General features: G+C 40.9%; 1 protein-coding gene across 8 annotated transcripts in view; it reads left to right on the top strand.

Annotated features, from left to right (window-relative positions):
• The window catches only part of PLXNB3 (plexin B3), a 119605-nt gene that overhangs the window by 67172 nt on the left and 27942 nt on the right, over positions 1-24491 (top strand). For all 8 annotated transcript variants that reach the window (XM_033920935.1, XM_033920911.1, XM_033920902.1 and 5 more), the window contains 11 exons: positions 2320-2425; positions 9806-9936; positions 10324-10500; positions 10646-10817; positions 17413-17640; positions 19788-19949; positions 20057-20205; positions 20318-20418; positions 20558-20775; positions 20862-21040; positions 21184-21250. In XM_033920935.1, the coding sequence (XP_033776826.1) occupies positions 2320-2425; positions 9806-9936; positions 10324-10500; positions 10646-10817; positions 17413-17640; positions 19788-19949; positions 20057-20205; positions 20318-20418; positions 20558-20775; positions 20862-21040; positions 21184-21250 (1690 nt within the window). The remainder of the gene's footprint in view (positions 1-2319; positions 2426-9805; positions 9937-10323; positions 10501-10645; positions 10818-17412; positions 17641-19787; positions 19950-20056; positions 20206-20317; positions 20419-20557; positions 20776-20861; positions 21041-21183; positions 21251-24491) is intronic.

Below are 24491 nucleotides of genomic sequence, written 5' to 3'. Positions count from 1 at the left end.
AGTCTGTTCTCTGCACTGAGTAGTGAATCTTCCATTAATATCCAAATTGATGGAACATTTGGTTGGGAATCAATTAAATGGATTCCTAGACATAGCAAATATTTTACATCCAAATCAATCTAGATTTTTTTAAAGTTTCTAGTACTGAAACACCACCACTTGTCTTGCTTACATATATTCAGACTTAAGTAGATTAAGTTATAGTAATATAATAAATGACGGCACATAAAGACCTGAACGGTCCATCCAGTTTGCCCTGTAACTATATGCATTACAATTTCATAATAAACTTTTTGAGTACAGGAACTCCTCTGTTCTTTTGAGAGATCTACACAGACACTTCTGATGTCAAAACAATGTAATTACTTTTTCTCTCTATCATCTCCATATGTTCCCATTCCGGAAGTGAAATACTCTGATTTGCATGAAGAGGAGACACTACTTTCAGAAGAAAGGAGGGAATGGGCTGAAATACCACTTATTCTTAAAAAGTGACTGACAGAAAGTGTTCCCTGTATCTGAAATTCTCCTAGCCAAGCTACCATAAAAATCATCTTCAACAATGCTTTCTTCCAGGGCTCAAAAAGTACCTGCAACAGAGCAGACAGCACCAGATTCAAATAACAGGAGATACTACGGCCTAGGAGGCCTTAACAGCTTGGGGCCCCTCAAAAACCTTACCACATCCTGTAGCATTGTTTATTTGGGAATTTCTGAAAATTTGTTCAGAAGACTGCAGTCAGTACAGAATTCAGCAGTTTGGTTAATTTATAAATTAAGAACATCAAAATTACAAACCACAAACAAAAATTGACCCTTAATCCTCCACAGACCCGAAGGTCAACCAAGACAGGAACAAAAACACTGTGGAGATGACGATGTCCAAGATGCAGGTCTTTATTGAAAATGCAGTCAATTAATCCACATGACAAGATGTCTAGGACCCAAAAAATGGGGACTAAGGACCCAACGAGGTCTGTGTTTCAACAACCCTGTCTTCCTCAGGGGCCCCTGAAAGTCTTAATGCAAAAACGTGGATCAAATCCTAAAACCTAAGATGGTCAAATATGGGAATAGACTGGTCCAAGAAGAAAACTCTGCACGATTGGGAAACCATCAATAGCTCCCTCCCCCCTCTTTCTCTCTCTCTCTCTCTCCCTCAATCCCCCTTCCTTCCCTCTCTGGTTGATATCTACTCCTTATTATTTTTTAAGCCTCTGTCCTTCTTCCCTTCCTACCCAACTCTGATCCTCTTTCTGCTAAGTATTTTGAGACAGATGCTAGAGGAAATGCAGTACATTTAAAAAAAAGTTGTTTTTGAAAGTTTCCAACTATGCTTATTTGCCCCTCTGGACGGTTGGTCACTGCATGATTTGTCTGTGCCTGTACTGATGGCTATCTGCCACTTGTGGTTTTTGTGTTATGCATGGCTGAAGAACCTTAGCTAGATTTTCGCTGAGCCTAGTGAAGTTGCCGACAGGATGGTAAAATCTGTTTACATCCAACTACTATGAATCACCCTAGTGGAAGTTAGCCTACCTGTTATCTTACAGAGTTTGCTCTCTGCTGGTACTATGGTGATACTGCTGCTCTGCCTTTCAAGTTCTATTTATCAGAGCAAATGTGTGGGAATAAGCCAGCAGAGCCAGTTCCTTCACATCGGTGCTTGCTTAACCCTTCGTTGCCTTAGGTACAAAATAAGTATCGGTATATAATATGTAAACCCCTTTGATTGTAACCACAGTAAGGCAGTGCATCAAATCCCAGTCCATTTCCCTTATTTCTGGTTATAAGAAGCTTCTGTGCTGGTGTGCTTTAAAACATAACATGGGACAAGCCGTGCAGAGACCTGGACTTGTCACCGTCGGAGTTAAGATGCTAGTCCATCATCATGCTAGTCCAGTATCTGATCTCCAATGGTGACCAGTCCAGGTCACTGATGTCTAGTGGGTCCCAGAAAAGTAGATGAATTTCTTATAGCTCTTTTCCAGGGTTAGATGATGGCTTTCCTAAATGTAATTGTCTAATATTTTTTATAGAAATTGACCAAACCTCTTCTGTTAGAAGTAATTCTTATAACGAGTCAATAACAATAATATACTGATTGCCAAATATTTGTCAGCAAAATTAAACAATTTAGATTCTCTAATTAATTTTTGTTTTGTTGCCTTCCTCCATTAATAGTCAACCCCTCTTAAACCCACCCCCCTTAACAAAAACAATCCAATATGAAGTCTGACTTTGACCAAACCTCTTCTTGAAATCCACTTTTATTAGTCATCTTGACCACATCCTCCATTTCCCTTATTTTGTCAATAGGGTTGTCTGTGAGATCGCAGCCAGTGAGCAGGAAAAATCTGGAGCTGTTGAAGTTTCAGTTGGAGAGCGACCCCCAGGAATTTCCAGTGAGCATTTTACCTACCAGGTCAGTGTCATTTAGTTAATCTTAATTCAGACAGCTGAAGGGCTCTAGAACTAAACCTTGTAATTTAATTTAGTATTCTGAAAACACTTTCTGAGAGCTATACTGCCTTCTAATGGCAAAAGGAAGCAAGTGACATTTTTATTGCAATGGAGTTAATGGCTTTTTGGACTTTGAGGTAATCAGGGCTATATGTATGTGTAATCCTGGTTGAACTAAATGCTTTTATGAAAGTTTACCTGGCAGCATAAACTAACTAATGTAGTTCAAAATATGTTTTTTGATTTTTTTTTTTTCCTGGTTTTCTCTTATGAGTTTTGCCACTTGCTTCCTTTTACCATTTGAGGGCAGTATAAGCATATGACATACCGTATTTTTTTGCAACATAAGATGCACTTTTTTCCCCTCCAAAAGTGGGTGGAAATGTAGGTGTGTCTTATGGAGCAAATATCCGCCCCACCCCAAGGTACCTTTTTTTAATTCCGGTGGCCCAGCGCTGTATCGGCAAGAGCTTTCCGCGCTCCTGCCCCTCCCTCGCTGGATGGCTGCCTCCTGTCCTCATCTCTTGTGGCAGAGCGGCGCACAAGATAGGCGTGAGCTTTTCGCACTCCTGCCTGGCCCCCCCATGCCACTCCCTGAATGGCTTCCTTCAGCGAACTGCTGCTGGGGTTTCGGAGCCCGGAAGACCTGATCATAGAGAAATAAGTTGAAATAAAATTTTGATATTCTGTGAAGGGCCACGATGAAGCAGTGGCTCTTAAACGGCCACATTGAATTGTCCTAGACCTGAATTGCAGGGGCTTGAGTGCAGGCTATTAGGCATCCGCAGGGGCCTCAGTGGGGCTCTTCAGGGTGCCAGCTGCGATTTTGCCTCCTCCCCCTTCGCATGCGTGGTTCCTTGGGGCTTGAGAATCAGTCCAACCTTAATCCAACTGGCAGCCCCGAAGTTTTCAGCATTGGAGGAGTGGCTGATTGAGCTAGTTTCTTTTTCCATATCCAACAGCTACTTGGAGCTGATGCAGGTTGCAGCACTTTCAGAGCACAGTCACAGTGAGTAAGACAATTACAACTGATGGGCAAAATCGGGAGTCTGAAAATCCTGATTTTTAGGTTTCCGCCACGTCCTAAAGTGTCCCTCACCTCTAAAATAATGTTTTCTGGGTTTTTAACTAACTTGGATAAAATGCTGCCACAGTAGTCATCTTGGATTTCCCAATTTCTTTTCTCCAAAGTTCTCCAGAACCTTCAAAATCGCTTTGTTTTGCCTCATAACTAGCAAGGATGGAGTCCTCAGACTCTCTTGCCCCTATTTCATGCCAGAGTTGTGCTGGATGGTCGCTTGAAGAACGCCCTTGGGCCACGCAGCATGTGAAGGAGAGGCGGGAGCATCCAGCTTGGCATCCCCTTTAGTCTCTAGGGTTGAGGAGCCATTGTTGTGGGGGGGGGGAGAGCTGTCTGCTGGGAGAAAATCCCTTCCAGAACCCCAGAAATGTGGTGTACCTAAGCGCAAGAGCGTGGAAGCTGTGGAGCCCAAGAGACAAGGCAGAGTTACTTAGAGGGGACTCGCTGCTGTCTGGTAATGCCTTTTCTGACAAATTTGTTAATTTGATGTGGAGAGCTTATTTGGATAACCAAAATATTCATATGCAGACCTAATAGACAGGGTGAACTATATTGTGGATGCTCTGTATGACCTTATCAGAGTTATAAGCAAGATCTCAGCCTGTGCTATCTCCGCCCGACGGATGCTCTGAATCAGACAGTGGGCAGGATATGCTACCTCTAAAGCTACGCTAAGCAGGCTTCCCTTTCAGGGGCAGATGCTATTTGGTAAGGGCCTAGATGACCTAATGGCTAATGTGATGGACTGTCATTCCAAATCTTTACCGGACAGCAGGTCCCGTACAAAGCAGAGATCAGGATGGGGTCATTTTTGAGGCTTCTGAAAATTTTGTACATATTCAATAGGCTAAACGACACAAAGACCCTTTCAGGGATTGTGTCAGAGATTCAGGGGGGGGGGCAGCAGACAGCAAGTCTTGGGCTCTCGGTCTTCACCAGCCACTAAGAAAGCACAATGGCACCAGGCCAGGGGCCAAGCTTCCCCAGATAGGGGGCAGACTGTCAGCCTTTTAGTTAGTCTGGTCTTAGATTGGTGCAGACCTGTGGATTCTAAACAATCTAGGAAGGATACAAAATCAAGTTCTGTGTTCCCCCTCCCCTGCCAGACCACTTTATAACTTCTCTAGCTGGCTGGAGAGAGCCCTCAAAGTTCAGGCTACAATAAAATGGCTACTGTCTCTTCAGGCCATAGAGCTGGTCCTGAACGCAGACTTAGGCTTGGACAGATACTCCATATACTTCATTGTGCAAAAGAAAGGCTCAGATGACTGAAGACCGATTCTAGACCTCAAGTCGGTCAATGCAACGAAGGTACTGTACTTCTGCATGGAGACTGTTCAGTCAGTCATAGCGGCAGTGGTTTTGGGGGAATTTTGTGCCTCCCCAGATTAATTTCTCCTAGAATTCTGCCTAAATTTAACCGACCTAGACCAGAACTCCAAAGACACAAGACTAGTCCACAGGAAAACAAGACCTGATTTCTTCTGGAACATAGTGTCAAAATCATTCTCCTCCTCCTCAAATAACACCACCTCAGTGATACTCAACTGAACAAAATCATATCCAAAACTCTAGATACTGTATCTTTTTTCCACCCACGCATAGTAAAATCAAATCGAACGTCACCCTAGTTTATGGAGTCCTTAAGACTAGACAAACAACTATGCAGACGTCTAGAGAGGAAATGGAGTTAAATCAAGACACCAGAACACAATGGAGAGCAGCCATAAGTAAATATAAGGACAATATATCCGAAACAAAGTATAGGCCGACAGCAAAAAACTGTTCCGTCTAGTACAATTGACATCCCCCCAAACCAAGAATCTGCAACATTCTCTAATAAAATCTCAGCCCAAAAACTTGCAGATTTCTTCCTCAACAAAGTCAAGCTGGTCCATTCGGAAGTTGCTAGGACAGCCTTCCCAACACAACTATACAGAATACACTGAACCCATAAAAGCAGATTAGATCTGGTCCTCATTCACTCACTTATCCATCCCCGATACCAATAAGCTAATATCAAAGCTAGTCTTACGAAGCAGCCCCCTGGACAACTGTTCTCCATACCTTCTTTCAGCAGCTCCACATCATATCAACTGGCTCACCAACCTGTTAAATAGTTCCTTGAACCAAGGGCACCTACCCAAAGAAATGGGAAAAATAGCCTTAATCCCTATACTGAAAATAGCCCAAGCAGACCTCTCCATAGCATCTAACTACAGACCGATTGCTGGCATTCTGATCCTCACTAAAATCCTCGAGTCCCATGTCAGCAAGCAGCTAACCTCTTACATAGAGCAACACTCCTGCCTTCATATATCCCAATGCGGCTTCCGGAAAAAGCACAGCACGGAGCTCCTCATCATCACCCTAATCACTAAAATCAAACAGTTGCTAAGTTTGGGTCATCAGGAAATATTACTCCAATTTGATATCTCCCCAGCCTTCGACTCAGTGGACCACCAATTACTCCTAACCAAACTCTTGGAAATCGGTATTACAGGAACCGTACTGAATTGGTTCGCTGACTTCCTACAGAATCGTGAATACGTAGTCAAAAGGCAAAAATCATACTCCAACCCTTGGAAGGCGTTCTGTGGCATCCCACAAGGCTCCCCATCATCCCCAATCCTATTCAATTTATTTATGAGCTCGCTGGGTCACATCAAAATGGAAGATGAAACAGTACTATCGTATGCCAACGACATCCTCCTTCTCATTCCCATAACCAATAACCATCCTAATATTGCAAAAAAAAATCTCAAACAATATAGATAAAATTCAAACCTGGGCAACGAACAACAAGCTGAAACTGAACGCCACTACGACCAAAGCCATTGGTTTCCACACCACATAACAGATTGTCATACCTCACCTCACTCTTCCATCAGGCATTACTCTCATAATGGAAAAATCCACCAAGGTACTAGGCTGCATCTTAGACGACACTCTCACAATGGAACCACAAATATCTAACCTTTGGAAACCTTACACGTTTCACCAAGACGGCTTCTTCAGAGAACCCGCTTTTGATGATAAACATTCAGAAGGAGAGCTTCACTCTAAACAGAAAAGGTGAAACAAAACCATTTTACTATGTCAAACAATGCAAAATTTCAAACAAGCTTACAGCGCTGCTGGTGGATTTCTTCCATTACTCTCCTGACTCCTCCAATTTCCGGTTTCAAGTGATGCAACTCCCAGCTGCAGTCTGGCGAAATGCATAAGACCCCCGCCACAGTGAGACAACTTCTGCTACCGTTTTGATTCAGTTCATATCCTAAGAATTTATGAAAAATATTTTTTCTAAGAATAGTTATTATTAATTCAGAAACAGTTACATTTAGAAACCAGTGCTAAAATCATCTGAAATAACTTTATATAAACTTGAGATGGAACAATGATAGACATATTGAAACACACTTTAGGGTTTTTCCCTGATTGTGATTTCTACACCAACTAATGGTTCTGAGCTCCTCTTGTAAACTTATAAAGCATATTTATGATTACAAGTGCCCCCTGTGTTTGTTTTGTTGAATGGTTCATCATTTCGGGACACTTTATTTAGAACCTACTACTACCCAGCAGTAAAATCGTGGGGATCATCAAGATGCCTCATTTTTACAGCTAAAGATTTGAGCTCGGAAGCAAGGGGTTGAACCTGTTAGTCCAACCGTGGTCCTGTATGTGTTTTTCCCATGGCCCTAGCTTGGTTGAGTCATTTCTAGGATTATGATCCTGGTAGTGCCTAATTGGTCTCACAAACCTTGGTTTGTGGACTTAGTCCATCTCCAGAGGGACAAAGTCCTCAGACTGCCAGTCCAAGTGGATCCTCTCATTCAGGAACTGGTTCCTATCGAGAATCTGGAACACTTTGGGCTTACAGCATGGCTCTGACGAGCAAAGTTTATTTGGACATGGTCATTATCACATTGCTCAGTACTAAGAAGCCATTGATAGTGGCAGTCCTCTGTTCTGAAGGCAGGCTCAGTGGTCCCGCCCTAGACTCTGGGGACTGCTTTGGTTTATTCCTAGTGTTAGTACCATTAGACACATTGCACTAGAAAGAAAGATTAGGTTCTTACCTCAGTAATAACTTCCACACCTTATCCTGAATTTCTTCCCCACACTAGGTATCCACATTCCCTGTCTGCTAAAATTCCCTCTTCATAATTGTATCCTGATATTCGCTGGTGTCCGACTATTTTTCAATTGTAAGATGTAAAATAGTTAATTTCTTATAATTCAACTTATGTATAATTTTCCTTTCAACCACCTTGTATTCATCTACTGTAATTCGCTGATTGTACAGCTCTTCTTCTTTGTGAACCGCCTAGAAGTCACAAGATTGTGGCGGTATAGAAAAATAAAGTTGTTATTATTAATCTTCTTTCTTATAGATGTCTAGTGGTCCTGCCCTGTGTATGGGTTTGCCTGCCTTCTGTTTTAGGATCAGTCTGGATTTGAATAATTTTCTATGACTCAGAGATGCTGGAGAATGAAAAAAAAAATAAAAAAAAACCCCAGGAGGCATAGGAAAATCCTCATGACCATACAGTCTGCCTCGAGTCTCTGCTTGATAGCAGGTCATGCGAGTAACTATGAGCTATACATAATTTGTGCTGGCTGCACAAGTTTGCGTGCTATGTTATTTACTATGTTTGTTACAGAGCAGAAACAGAATTGTACTGTTGAGGGTTTCTCCCTGTTTCCCTCTTTCCAGTTATAGCTCTCATTATAGTGCTACTTGACTGCTTTTGTACAAACTGAAGGAGCAGGAGCATCTCCCTGGAAAGGAGGTGGAGTTGAAAACATGATTGACAGTTTTCTGCAAGCAACTTGCTAGTTCAGATACAAGACCCCCAGCATTAAGGACCACTAGACACATCTACAAGAAAGAAGATTACCAAGTTAAGAATCTAATCTTTCTTTTGAGGAGGAAAAAGGCAGCATAATAGCTCAAGCCAAATAAAAAGAGCTACGCGCATGTCCACTACCAAATGAGCACTGCGCATGTCAAAATGTTACTGAAAGCTATTAAAAGAAGTAAAAATGAAGGAACTCTAAGGGTGTACATATTGTTAGTGTACTGACCAAAAGGAAGGTAATAAAGCACAGGCGTGCAAATTAAATGAAGAAGAATAATAATGGCATACAAATTGAAAAAACACAGGCATGCAAATCAAAATTGGGGGTGGGGGTGGGGGGGGGAAGAATGGTTCTTAAACATCCTCCAAAACGTAGTGTGCCCTGATTTATAAAAATTTAAAAAAAGAGACCAAGGTGTACTATGTGAAGCTATTGTTCATTATACAAGTATCTCTTCTCACTAAAGTTTGTCCTACCCATTCTGTGAATGTACTCTTGTAATCCATTCTGGGCTCCTTTGGGAGGAAGGGCTAAATAAATGACTAAATAAATAAATATCTCTTCTTGTAGCTTGGTGGTAGGATCTTCATCCAAAGGGATATAATATTCATTGTCTTTGTTTGCAGGCTTTATAACTATCCTGGGTCCTCGGACAAGTTCCGTTCGGCCCTATATTTTTCCTTGGTTAGATTAAAGAAACGCTGTCACAGGAGGAGCAGAGAACTATTTTTGCATATTTTGTTTTATTCAATTTGTAGTGCTTATTCTTGTTTTTACATGTGTATTTACTTAGACTCCTAATGAAGACATGCATATGGTGTTGGAACACTGGCTGTTTAGTCATATGGACTTGTATGAGACAGTGTTCAGTGGACTTGTATGAGATTGATTGAGATTGAATAATAAATGTTTACATCTTTTCAAATCCCAAGTGAAAGCATTTTGTCATTCCCGCTCCACTTGTGTATCTGCTTACATTGTGGGGGATTTAACTCTGTCTTTTTTTGCTATTAAATACTCCCCACATTTATTGAATTCAATTTTAGGTTTATGTGTATCCTTCTGAAGTGAATTTCCTACTCTTAATTAGAATAAAGCAATTTTTCATGCCACTTTGATTTTCTCACTTGAGGTTCTTATGGTAGTTGAGCCTCTTCCCCCCCCCATTTTAACAAGATACTTTATTGAAACTGCAGAAAAGCAATATACCTGCACAGTTAAATATTAGTAAAAAAAGATCACAGTACTTAGTGTATCAACTAGACACATACACTCTAAAAAATGTTCAAAAACTATAGAAATTGGACAATTCAAATTAGCAAAAATTTAGAAGAGCGCAACTATTATAACCTCTCTTTTAAAAATACTAAATGTTTGTTTTCCTTCTCTCAGAATCCTGTATTGAATGGTGTATTTCCCCTGCATGGCCCCATGGCTGGAGGCACCTACCTCACAATTTCTGGTACCAAGCTGCTAACAGGAAGTGACATCACAGCATTTGTAGGGGAGCTACCTTGTATTTTGTAAGTTTTTATTTTGTGAAGACAGCCCTAAGATGGAATTCAATTTTTAGGGAAGAGGCAGTCCTCAGAGGTAGAACTGTGTAGATATTCAAAACTGTGATGCAGTTATTAGACTGTGGCAGACTGTGGCTAGGTCTTGATAGTTCATAATAGATAGTGAGTTGGTGGTGGAGTGACAGAGGCCATGATGAAAAGGGGAAAAATGGTAGGTAGAGGTAGGAATGGGTGGTTGGGGGTGACATGGCACTGACCAGAAAAATCTGTAGAGCTGATTTTGGTGTAAAATCTCCAGATTGTTCACTTGAAAACGTTGTAGAGATAACTGTCAATTGATATATTTTTTTTGTTTGGGTGTGTTTTTCTTGGGGTGGGGGGCATCTTTTGCAGAGTACGCAAGGTCCAGGATGACCAAATTGTGTGTTCGACTAGCCCAAGTAATGACATGAACCAGCTTTCTGTGAGCATCTTGTATGGTCAGACGAAGAAGGTTCTAGAAGGGATTCAGTATCAGTATGTGGACAACCCCAACATTGTTTCCGCCCAACCCACAACCAGTTTCTATGGGTGAGCATATATGTTTGCTTTAGTGATGCATATGTGCCTGTGAACAAAGGGCATCTTAAGGGAGGGTACCGGACTGGATGAAAACTGTTGATGCTATGTGAAGCCCCCCCAGCTATGCTATTTCTCTGTTGTATATGTCTGACAGGGGTGGTCGCACCATCACTGTGAATGGCGACAACCTGAACGTGGTGCAGCAGCCATCTATCAAAGTTCTCTTGGGACTAAAGACGGGTGAGAGTGACATGAGGATGAAGAGAAAACGTGACGTGGTGCCTAGTCCTGCTCCGCAAGTACAGTGTGATGTGAACCCTCAGGAAGTAAGATGACAACATACTGAGCAAGTCACCTGGTATTATTTATTTCAAATATTTATTACCCTGCAGTTCTAAGTGGGGTAGGGTAATACACACAAAATGACACAGGTCAGACTGCTCTTCTTGAAAACCTGGGACCAGAAATACATTTGTATTATCTAGGACAGCCCTAACATCTGTGACCTTATTACTGTTAGAATAGGTTATTGTAGCTTTATAAGCGGTTACCAAAAAGCAAAATCAAGCTACTTCAGTTCCAGAATATGACAGCAAGGATTTTGATAGAAGCAAGGATCACAGAGATCTCTTTGCTGATTTTTATCAAATCAATGGCCAGTTCAACTCTAAATCTTATTACAATATGCCAATCAAATGGGTCCACACCATTATCACCTCTCACCTAGACTATTGCAACTTGCTTCTCGCCAGTCTCCCACTTAACCATCTCTCTCTCCTACAATCCGTTCAAAATTTTGCTGCACAACTTATATTCCATCAGAGTTGTTAAACTCACATCACCCCTCTCCTCAAGTCACTTCATTGGCTCTCTGTCCATTTTTGCATACAGTTCAAACTCCTCTCATTGACTTACAAGTGTATTCACTCCTTTCACAGTATCTCTTCTTTCTTATCTCTACCTATACTCCTCCATGTGAACTCAGTTCATCGGGCATGCCCTCTCTTATCTTTACCCTTCTCCTCTACTGCCAACTCCAGACTGTTTCTTCTCTCTTGCTTTACCACACATCCGGAACAATCTGAGCCATTACATCAAGTTTCAAGTTTATTAAAATTTTTGATTAATCGCTTAATCGTAGTTCAAAGCGATGAACATACATAAAAAAACAATTAAAATTACAATATTAAAAAGTAATACATTATTTAAACGTAAACATTAAAATAAACTAGACTATATACAAACTTAACAAACAAGAACAAAAAGGTGAAGGGGATTTGAACTGTCCCTGGCAGTATTCATATCCAGGCTAAAAACCCACTTCTTTGAGGTTGCTTGTAAAGCACCTATACCTGCCTGAGAAACTTCCTAACCCTCTACTTGTCCTGTTTGTCCATTGGCTGAGCAGGGACTGTCTCTTGAATGTTTTAATGCAGTGCTTCCCAACCCTGTCCTGGAGGACTACCAGCCATTCAAGTTTTGAGGATAATCCTAATGAATATGCATAGAGCAGATTTGCATGCCTGTCACCTCCATTATATGCAAAGCTCTCTCATATTCATTAGGGCTATCCCAAAAACCCAACTGGCTAGTGGTTCTCCAGGACAGGATTGGGAACCACTGTTTTAATGTACAGTGCTACGTACCTCTAGCAGTGCGATAGAAATAAGTAGTAGTGGTATGAACTGACTTGTTAACACCATATATATCTAGAAGAGTTCTCTGTTCTTCACTACAAGTTTTGTTGTCCATCCCTTTACATACATTTGTCATGCTAGTTTACACTTGCAGGTCTGCATTTAGTAGCACTAGTCCACTGTTTTGGAACATAGGGCTCCTTTTACTTAGGTGCGCTAGCGTTTTTAGCGCACACAGGAAATTACTGCGTGCTACACCGCGCACTACGCTTCTAGAACTAATGCCAGCTCAATGCTGTCATTAAGGTCTAGCGCGCGCAGCAATGTAACTCGCTCTATTCCGCGCATTAAAGCCCTAGCGCACCTTAGTAAAAGAAGCCCAATGTTCCACTGGAAAATTCTTTAGAATTAAACTGCGGTTTCTTAATGAAACTACTGCAATCTTGGGTTATTTCTAAAATGTTTTTTCAATACATTTATTAAACTAACCCTCCCTTAAAAATAAGTTTGAAGTGATTCACGTTTCATATAGGAAACTGCACTTTAGCACCAACTTCTAAATTTCTGTCTTATAATGAGAACATTGTATAGCCAAAAATGCGTTCAGTAGAACAAACTTTTTGCTCCACCTCCAGTTGTCATCCAAAACTTTTTATTTTATATGATCCTCAGAAATACCACCTTAGACTCCATTAATTAATTTGTCACCGGCTTTAAATAGTGTTTCCTCACCAGATCCTATTTTTGTTTTCAAAAATGTTTAAATATATAAATAAGTGACTTGGCGTTTATTCTTATTAAAGTTACTTAGCTTATATGTGCTCTTGCTTTCAGAGATAACTTTGCCAACATGTTTCACTGGAAAGTTTTTTCAAGGCCGTTCATCCTTATCAACAAACAGAATAAACATTAATATTATTTACATATAGTCTTATATTAACCCCGCTAAAATCCACCTCTGATAATCTAAGTTACAGACTTCACTCGTTATCAGCATGCAATGTTATTTACCTTAAGAAAGCTTTGCGCTACTCCATCCGACCACAGCATGTATTAACATGGTTGCCGCGCCTTTGTGCTCCCTTTTAAAAGACCCACCCTCAGTACATGGCTGCTGAGGATGTCCTTCTGTGGTGGACCTTTTACTTTGTTGACTCAGAACATGGCTGATCGTTCTCCCTTTATTAAAAGCAAACATGGGTATAGTTTTGAATCCTCTCAAGATTTGTAAAATAGGCTAATGTTCTTTAATAAGGCTACTGTCTTGGTGGCGGCATCTGAATAAGGTAAAACACAAATTAATCTTTCAGCTTCCACTGGTATGTGTTCTGTAGAATGTTGTTCCTGAATCAACAGTTCCCGCTGTGCATAACGTGCTCTTAAATAAGCCTTACGGATAGCTTCCTCAGGTTATCCTGTCATTTGAAAATGATCTTGTAGCTCACTTGCTATTCTCTTGAATTCTTGAATCGTGGAACAAACTCTCCTCGCCCTCAAAAATTGATTTACTGGGAGGCTATATTTAAGTCGGTATGGATGGAAGCTAGTGAAATGCAGAAAAGTGTTTCGAGATGCCGCTTTTCTAAATAAAGTGGTGGTGATCGTATTCCCTTCTTTACCAATTAGAATGTCCAAAAATTATATTCTACTTGTACTGTATGATGCTGTAAACTGTAAATTTTGATTCCTAGTGTTGATCCACTGGATGAAACTTTCTAATTCCTGTTTAGTGCCATTCCATAAAAAGAAGACGTCGCCAAGGAAATGTCTCCATAAAGGTATATAGGTCTTATACTCCTCAGACGGAAAGATCTCCTGTTCCTCAAATTGTCCTACATATAGGGTAGCCATTGAATTGGCCATAGTAACCCCCATAGCTACTCCCTATATTTGTTAGAAAAAAGCTCTTTCATATTCAAAATAATTCCGGGTGATCACCTGTTCTGCCAACTGTAATAAGAATTCTGTAGAAATTATCTCACCCTCTCTAGCTCTCAAGGTATCCTCAATTATGTGTAAAGCCCCTCTCTGGGGGATGCAGGTGTAGAGAGACACTATATCCAATGTGACAAACCGGGTGTTCTCTTGAAACTGGATATCATCTGATAACAACCGCAACAAGTGAGAGGAATCCTTTAAAAAAGAAGATACTTTATCAACAAAAATAGGATCCGGTGAGGAAACAACACTTAAAGCCTGTGACAATGAATTAATGGAGTCTAAGGTGGTATTTCTGAGGATCTTATAAAATAAAAAGTTTTGGATGAGAGCTGGAGGTGGAGCAAAAAGAGTTTGTTCTACTGAACACATTTTTGGTCATATAGGAAACTAGCATGTTAAGAAGGATACTACAGACAAAAGTAAACATTAGAACAGTATTTTGCAAAATAAAAGGGTTTTAAGCAGATGATGGAAATCTAAATCTGAAGAAACCTGTCTGGTATTCAAAGAAAGACCCTCTTAGATCTAATTCCTCTGCGTGGTGGGAATTCAAGTATATAGCGGTTCCATCCACAGACTGCTTTTTTGAAAGTAAGAACAGTTAACAAATTTAAAATATTCCAGGGTAAGGCCTCGTAAGGTATTATGTACTTTACAAGACATCTGGGTGGTTGGGTTTTGTGGTGTTTTGTTTTTGTTTGTTGGTTTTTTTTTTTTTGCAATTAATATTGATTAAATTTAATCAGTATGGCTGGAAACAACATTAAAGCATACAGATTGCCAAGCTAACCTCCATTACAGAGAAGGAAAATTTATATATTGTTGATCATCATAACTCAAACAACCCCTGTTCTCAAATCAACCCTCCCCTTTCCCCCCTTCCCTATCTTTACCCTCTAATTCTCAATAACAAGTCCAACTTCAATGGTGTTTCTTACATCAGAGTCAATAATAGCAATACAAAAGACCTACTGAGTTGTTAATTAAAGATCCAGCTGCGTGCCCTGTGGGGCTTCTGACACCAAATGCTAAACAAAACATCTTAAAATGAACCCTATCCTGAATTGGCACGCAATATAATTTAGTCACTCTATCATACTTCCAAGTGTCAAAGACAATCTTAGCAGCTGTGTTCTGTAGTCTGTTTGTTAGGCTTGAGGAAATCCACAAGTACAAAGAATTGCAGTAATCTATGTGGCAGAATCAGCAGCTGTATTGATAGTCTAAAACAATCCTCAGATTAATAAAATCTTTATCATGAAGTTGTTGTAATCTGAAAAAGTCTTTTCACGTGGCTCCATGAAGAGTTGTGTTTAATAAGGCCTCTAAAACCCTAGATGTTTTTCCATTAGAAGTACTGTACTGCAGTTAACTAGCAACTCTGAAAGAACTGACTCTTTGATTCTATTAAACCAATAGAATCTTAGTTTTTGGGTATTCAGTTATAAATAATTTGATGTAGTGCTGAATAGTCACCATACATTCGCAGCCTAATTTTATAGCTGGTGCTAAAAATTACTAAGTCCTTCCTCATGTTATTCACCCTATGTCGCCTTCTGCTTAACCAGTTCCTGTCCCAGTCTGTCACTTTGGGGCCCATAATTGAGAGCATCCAGTTTATTTATTTAGATGCCTGTGTGGAACACTGTCAAAGGCTTTGCTAATATCTAAATACGCCACATCTAGTGCTCTCCTTCTATCCAATTATTTTGTCACCCAATCAAAGAAATTGATTAGAGGCAGAGGCCAACTACTTCATATAAATTTGCATATTCCTTTCTTACTTCCATTTCCCATTTCTTCAATAACTTCTGATCTCCACTTGCTCCAGCTTTTGCTTCTCCCCTTTTTTTCAGCAGCTGCCTTGAGAAGCACTACTTCTCCTCTTCTTTACTTGCACTCTTAATATTCGATAACCTTTGAGCACTGGCCCTATTCACTTTACAAGAGCTCTTGAGACAGTCCTCAGGGTCAATATTGTTGACATGACCTTACCCCGTCAGCCATTCTTTCCTTCCAACTTCTACATTCTCCCATCCATAGTCATGGAGTTCATCTCCTTCTTATGTTTTCTTTCCTCAACATGATTCTATGCAACGGGAACAACGCTTTGATTTTGCTTTGCAATTTTTCCCTTTCGTTTCCCATTTGTGACGACTGGGAACAGCAATGGTTTCACCTAGTTTTTTTTTTTGTCCGGCCACCTTTATACGTGCTTCCTTCCAATATCCAATTTACTGTTTCTTCCTGGATTTTTACACTGTCTCCCTTTCCTATGCTCAGATTTGCCTGCTGCTATGAGGTCAGCTACCGGCGGCATGCTGCAGTCTTGCGCCCAATTGTCTGTACCGAAATGTCGGCACGGCTTTCTCCGGCGCGCTTTTGTCCCATCACCCATTGGTTCAGTTGAGTTTTTACCTTTCACTCTTACCTACCACGTATAATGTCCTCTATTCATTTTTCCTTCCCTTTCTCTCGTCTGCTTGTATCAAATAAAATATCTGATTTTCTTACATGGCACTAAACATTTATGCTTTTCTTGGGGGCCAACTCTTCCAACTCTCCCTCCATCTCCTTTAGTTAAGCTAGGGAGTCCCATCTGTGAGAATATGCTGCCTGTTTGTCCAAGGATAAAACACAGTTACTTACCATAACAAGTGTTATCCGGGGACAGCAGGCAGATATTCTCACACCCCACCCACCTCCCCTAGTTTGGTGTCTTCTCTTGGGCACAGAACTGACGATCTTGTGAGCTGGCGGGCGGGATGGCACTTACACATGTGCGGTGTGGGCAGTCTCAAAGCTTTCTAAAGCTTAAAGTGACAGTACACTTTAGCACTGCCAATACCGGGCTCCGTGGACGACACCACCCATCTATGAGAATATCTGCCTGCTGTGCCTGGATAACACCTGTTACGGTAAGTAACTGTGTTTTTCTGCCCTACTCCCTCATATTGGACCACCCTGCAGTATTTTTCCAGCCTTGTTTCTTTCTTTTTCTTCTTTCATTTTAACCTTTTGGCCTTTTTTAGAATGTAAACCACCAGTATGATGTGTGGCTTGACACATATCAAGTGTAATAAATAGATAGATATGTCACCATTTTCTATGTTTGTGATGTATATTAGACTTAAGTCATGTATGCGTGCAAAGCATGATGTGCAGCCAGTTGTAGATTATGAAATTAGTTTTAAGTAGTACTGACATTTATTACAGCTTAAATTGGACATTCTTAGGCTAAATAATATATAAGGATTTTGTCTACTGTTTGAGACATGTTATTAATGACAACATTATTAAAAATGGGAAAAGTTGGAAGCCATTCTTTATTGTCTCTCTGTAGCGATGCCACATTAATTCATCACAGTCGCTGGTGTGCCCCACCCCGGAAATTCCAGATGGGTGTCATCCACTGGACTTGGTCTTTGTTCTGGATAATGTGATGGTGACATTCAAGAATGCAACAGGGGAACCCTTCAAATATTATGACAATCCATCCATGAAACCGCTCTCCAAGGATGATCCTTCCAAACCATACAGCCTGAAGCCGGGCAATGTGCTGGATATAGAGGTATGAAGTGACTTGAATAAGAGGGGAGATGCAAATGATGGCAAGAAGGACCTTAAGTAATGTAGTGGATTGGGTAAGAAACTTTTGAAGATGCTTTGCTGGCTTGACTGCATAAAGTTGATTTTTCAATAAATGTAAGTACAGATATCGCCTAATTTTAGGCTATAAAGTCGCTAACCCCCGGATTCTGTAACCGGCACCCATGTCACTGATCCTGTGTCAATCATGCATCAGTGCCAGTTACAGAATCAAGCCTGCTTCAGATTAGATAGGCGGCTGAAATGTAGACCTAGACAACTCGGGTCTCCATTTCAGCCGCCTATCTATGCTGTGAGATCCTAAAGCTGCCTTAAGCTGATCACTGCAGGGGAGGTGTTCTCAGGCAGGAGGGAGTGGGCTTCCCTCCTTACAATTTCATGTGAGGGGCTGTTGGGGATGTTGACAGGAGGGAGTGGTCATCCCTCCTGCCGATTGGGGGTGGATCATCTGTCCTCCCCCCCAATCAGCTGAGCCGGCAGGACTTCCCGAAGTCACAGATTCAGGGAGTCCTGCCGGCTCAGCTGATCAGGGATAAATTCATCTGCCACGATCAGTTTAAGGCAGCTACGGACTGGCTTTAGGATCCCATTGCATAGATAAGAAACTGAAATGTAGGCCAAGGTTTTCCAGGTCTACATTTCAGCTGCCTATCTTGGTGTGAATCATGACTAGGTAGTTGCTTTGCCCGTCTAATGCCATTTCTGACATTGGCCATGCCTATTTTGGCGTTCTGTGGCCTAAAGCAGCTACCTAGTCTTGATTCCGGCGCCTTTTATTTAGTCGTCAGTAGATATTTAAACCTTGCTGTTTATTGCCATTTATAACGGCGTTTTTCAATTAACTAGGCGCTGATTTTAGACTTTCCCCCTAAATGGCCAAAATGTAACTATTTTTATTCATTCAATTTTCTATACAGTTCTCCCAGGGGAGCTCAGAACAGCATGAATTTATTCAGATACTCAAGCACTTTTCCCTGGCCCGGTGGGCTCACAATCTATCAAATGTACCTAGAGCAATAAGGGGATTAAGTGACTTGCCCAGGGTCACAAGGAGCAGCGTGGGTTTGAACACACAACCTCAGGGAGCTGAGGCTGTAGCTTTAACCACTGCACCACACTCTGGAATGTAATTTGAGCTATTCAGCCAATATAGGGGCAATTCTTTAACTGGGTATGTTCATTTAGATGGATGGTAAGAACCTAGGCACAAAGTTTCCATTATAACAGTGTATCGCAAATTGTGTGCTGCGGCGAGATTCTGGGTGTGCCGTGAGAGGCGCCGGCTGGCTGCTTACAGAGTGTGCTTCTTGTGGCGAGAGGCACATCCTACAGGCAGTCAGCCAGTGCCTCTCCTCTGGAGGGCTTCCACGCATCCACGGACTTCATGATGACATCACACATGTATGTGACATCATCATGTTGACATCCGCGTTCTCCAGACGCGGCCCCCGAATTTAGTGTTCTATGGCTTCAAAAATTTGCAAGACACTGCATTATAGAATACTAGTGTATCCTGGTATCAGTGTGCCTAGCCTTTAGGCGCTTGCACTTATACCATCCATAGAGCTGGCATAAATGCAGGTACCTATTGCAGCAGAGTCACTTAATTTACAGTATTCTGTTACATGTGAAAGTAGGAGCCTTGCTCTACTCCATCCCCCTGCAAATACGCAGTATGCATGACAAGTCCCATATATGGGATAGGATAGTGCTTAGGTGGTTTATATGTACTAATATTCTATCTATCCATCCATCCAATGCCCGAATGGTCTGGATTTGCATGTTTTGAACTTGGCCATTTTCCTGTAATGTTCCTAAAGTTGGACATCCTGATGGCCAAGATTTCTAAGTAGGCGATTTAAAAAAAAAATTGGATGTCTAGTGGTTTTGAAAATGGACGTGTCTCCGCCCCGACTTTTGGACATCTTGCAGGAAATGTCCAAAGTCAGACTTGGACGCACTATCGAAAATGGCCCTCCATGTGTGATAAACCCTATATATTAGATGAATCTAGTGCTTGGCTGAACATCAGCCCCTTTTAGTCTAGGGATTAATAAGGAAGAAATAATATGAGCAGTGATTAATACCCTTGTCTTTCTTCTCTCATAGGGGGAGGATTTGAACCTGGGCATCACCAAGGAGGAAGTAGTAGTAATGATTGGAAATGGAGTCTGTGTAGTGAAGACACTGACAAAGAACCATCTGTATTGTGTTCCACCCCTAACTCCACCACAACCACTGGAAGAGGGTTCTGCATTCCCTGAGTTTGTGGTGGGTTCAACTTGTGGAGAAAAATACCCTCTCTTCATTTTGGAAATATTCTGTCCCCTCTGTATTTTGTTGGCATTTATATTTGCCTTCTTTGCTTTGCTCTTTAGGTTAGGATGGGGAACCTCAAGTTTGCCCTTGGTCAGGTAAAATATGACACTGAGGTTCAGTCCAGCTTCCCCCCAGAGGCTCAGATTGGATTGGGTGTGGCAGCAGCAATGGTGGTCTTTATAGTTCTTATCATCATCTTCATGTACAGGTATTTCGTTGTTCAATCAGCAAGACTTTGTATTCTGGAACTAATCCCTTTCCCCCCTTTAATCTTGCTTTTCCCATCTCTGATCTCACTCTTTCCCCCTCTTGCCTAACAGGAGGAAGAGTAAGCAGGCCATGAGGGATTATAAGAAAGTGTTAGTACAGTTGGAGAATCTGGAAATCAGTGTGGGTGATCAATGCCGAAAGGAGTTTACAGGTACGTCTGCTGTAGGTGTAATGGAGTACAGGAGAGGTCAAGGAGCTTATTTTCTAGCTATCCTGGAGTGGCTTTTTGAGCTACTTCATAACCGGGGGCTTTTCTCATTGCTCAGCAAGTCTCTGGCCTTTCATTGCAGATCTGATGACTGAGATGATGGATCTGACAAGTGATCTGGAGGGCACTGGAATCCCCTTCCTGGACTACAAGACCTATGTAGAGCGTATTTTCTTTCCAGGACACACAGGCTCACCATTGTGCAGAAATCTGGATGTACCTGAGACACGGCGCTCGACAGTGGAGCAGGGTCTTACACAGCTCTCAAATCTCTTGAACAGCAAGTTCTTCCTCATCAAGGTGAGCAAACTATGCAACTTACCTTCTACTCTTGGCTTACTTCTTTCCATGGTGATTCCTGACATCTTTGTGCCTCTCTACTGCAGTTGATTCATACACTGGAGAAGCAACAGACTTTCTCCCAGCGTGATCGTTGCCATGCGGCCTCATTGCTCACTGTCGTGCTCCATGGAAAACTGGAGTATCTGACAGACATCATGAAGACTCTCCTAGGAGATCTAGCAGAACAATATGTAGCCAAGAACCCCAAGCTTATGTTACGCAGGTACAAAAAGAAAAAGTATGGGGGTAGATGGTTTCAAGGATTGATGGAAGGGTAATGTGGGAAGGAAGGAAGACAATCTACAGGGGAATAGTCAAATGCACATTGCATAGAACTGTTTAACAGTTTTTGTGTTTCTCTTTTAGGACAGAAACTATGGTAGAGAAGCTTCTAACCAACTGGATGGCCATCTGTTTGTATTCCTTTCTCAGGGTGAGTATAGTCTGCCTTCTGTCCTTTATATACCCAAGTTACTGCATAGAGAAAGTAGCATACAAAGTGCAATTATTTTTTTAAATACAAGTACTCAAATAACACATCTGTCGTTTATAATGTATTGCTACCACTCACTAATAGGAAGTAATTTGATAAAGGATTTTTTGTTCATAAAAGCCTTTTATAAAATTTCCTCAGGAGTTTTATTCATGTATGTGCAGTAGGGTTATCTAGAAAAAAACTAACCACCCCTTTTACAAAACCGTTGTGCGGTTTATAGTAGTACCCGCTGCGGCAGTAACAGCTCTGATGCTAATAGAATTCCTATGACCATCGGAGCTGTTACTGCTGCAGCCGGTGCTAAAAAGCTACATTAGTTATGTAAAGGGGGAGGGGGTAAAGTTGGAAAAATCGTGCAAATTGAAGTGTTTCCATGAATTTGATTGTGTTTGATCAGAAAATTAATTTTTTTTTTTTTTTTACATTTTAAAGCTCATCTTGGGGTCTCTTAAAGCCACTGATAGAGCTCTGGTTTTCTTAAAATTTGCTATTGTTTTTGCTTAATGGAGCAAATTTCTTGATATTATAGCAATAACTTTTGTTTTCACACTCAGCAATGATACATTGATAAAAAGACATTTTATGCAAAAAATCTAGCAGTATTTTATTAAATGAACTACCTTCAGTATCTACACTTTATTGTGTAAAATAACAGAAATTTAACATGGCTAATAGTTAAACATGAACATTTTGGTGTAGTCTTCTACTAATGGTATTCCAAACAAGCATTCATTGTCTTCTTGAGATAGTCAGAATAAAGCCTACAGTGCTGTTCATTTACTTGCAACAAGGCTTCACGCTGCACTGGGTATACCTGATTGAGGCCTAGAGATCCTCTTCTTGATTCCTGCCTCCCAGATCCACTTTCAACAAACCGATTCATCAGGCCAAGTAACACAGACCCGGGTTCAGATGGAAAAACCCAGGTCTTTGATTTTCTTTTTTTTTTCCCCCATCAAACTCCTTTTACAGTGTGACAGCGTTGTAGAAATCTCCGGCTGCTATCTTGTTTAAGCTCCTCCCTCCCATGTACTTTAGTCCTATTCGTTCACTTCTTAATTGAAAATCACTTCAGATTCTTTTGCACTCTTTAGTTTTTTCAAAGCTTGATTACTGTAATTTTCTTTTAATTGGTCTTCCTCGATATCAGCTTCTCCGGCTCCGACTTGTGCACATAATATTATGAGAGAGACCATTTTCTCGGTAATGGTTCCTACTCATTGGAGTGTTCTTCCATCATATCTCCGTCAGTAATCAAATTCATGTTTATTAATGCCTTTCATGTCTGGGGAGAGCCATACACATTATCAAATTTTCTGCTCTCCAAAGAAGAAATCCAAGGCAAAGAAATATATACCATATGTGACATCATTTGTAATAATTATCATATGTTAGAATACAATGGCACAGTTGATCATATGACTTCCTTCCCTGGAATACATCACGTCAATTCATATTTAAATCCTAAATTTGCTAATGCTAAGCTCAATTTTTAAACCCAGCAGGTGGCAGTATTTTACTTTTTCTATCCTTTTAACTTTTGTATGGACTTTCCTAATTAGCTTGTGTGTTTTAATCTGAGGACCAGACTTCCTTTTTAAGGCCTCTCTGTAAAGGCCTGCATCATGTTTTTCTGCTACCTTTCAATGGAATCTTCCTGACAGTTCTTAACATAAGCTTTTCCTTTCTTTTAAATTTGTGCATGTTTTCCCTCCCTAACTCTGGGCTTTTTTTTCCTTTCTGAGAATTTCAGCTTACAAAACTTTAATATTTTTATTCACTTTGATTTTATCATAGCCGATTTAAAATAACCTTTTACAGATAGTTCCACAATTCACCTGTCTCAGTAATTTCAAAGTTAATCTCCTTGTATCACCTTGCATGCTTTTATTTTCCAGTTTTAATTATGGGCATACCCATGGTGTCCACATATTTTCAATAGGATGTAAACAGGGACTCTTGTTTCTTGGTGATGGCTCCTGTTTTGTGGAATTCTCTTCCATTATATTTAAGGGCTGAAACATCATTCAAAACTTTCAAGGCACAATTAAAAACCTACTTTTTTACTATGGCTTTTGGGTCAACATCTTCATAATCCTTAACTTCATACAATTCAGAGCAATTTTTTTTAAATCTTTTAACCTCTTGTTATTCCCATTTCCTTTTTCACCCATATTTTTGTAAATTTTTCTATTGTTTTTTTCCATTTGTTTTTGTCTTGGTTTTATTGTGTAATATGCCAATTATCTCTGGATATATCCCCCCTTGTTTTTATATTGTAAACAGCTTAGATTTAGCTAAATTTGCGGTATATCAAATAAATGGAACTGAACTGAACTAACATACATGCTATGTAAGATACATATGTGCAGTTATTCTAATCATTTATGTACACAATCAGCACATAGAATGTTGCACACTCTTTATAGAATTACTCTCATAGACGGAAGGTCTAGAAGTAGGCAGCCCAAGGCTGCATGGTAGGAGTTTGTTCTATTATGGAACCTAGGCACCTAGATTGCATTATAATATACTAGTGGAACCCATTAATTAGAGCTGGTAAGTATGAGCACTTAAAACGTGGCAGGGATGCGTGTAACAATATTTGCACATATGTATTATGAAAGTTAAATAAGTATTTGCTGAAAAGTGCTCAGTTTCATGCTAGCACTTACATACATTAGCGTAGTAATGTGCCCAGGTGCCAACTTGGTGGGGGTGCTGGCACCTCTCCGCCCACTCACCATGCCACACTCATGCCCTCCCATGTACCTGTTTAAATTTTCGTCAGCGCGAGCAACTACTCTGGCCTGCCGCTTGTGCCAACCTCTGAAATCACTTCCAGGTCGCAGGGCCAGAAAGTGATAAGAACATAAGAATTGCCACTGCTGGGTCAGACCAGTGGTCCATCGTGCCCAGCAGTCCGCTCATGCGGCGGCCCCCAGGTCAAAGACAAGTGCTCTAAAATGAGTCCCCAGTCTCACCTGCATACGTCCCAGTTTAGCAGGAACTTGTCCAGCTTAGCCTTGAAACTCTGGAGGGTGTTTTCCCCTACAACAGACTCCGGAAGAGCGTTCTAGCTCTCCACTACTCTCTGGTTGAAGAAGAACTTCCTTACGTTTGTACGGAATCTATCCCCTTTCAACTTTAGAGATGTCAGAGGGAAAGCCAATGCCAG

The sequence above is a fragment of the Geotrypetes seraphini genome, chromosome 1 (assembly GCF_902459505.1).
Source record: "Geotrypetes seraphini chromosome 1, aGeoSer1.1, whole genome shotgun sequence".
In the NCBI taxonomy this organism is placed as follows: Eukaryota; Metazoa; Chordata; class Amphibia; order Gymnophiona; family Dermophiidae; genus Geotrypetes; species Geotrypetes seraphini.
This window is presented reverse-complemented; position numbering and strand designations above follow the sequence as displayed.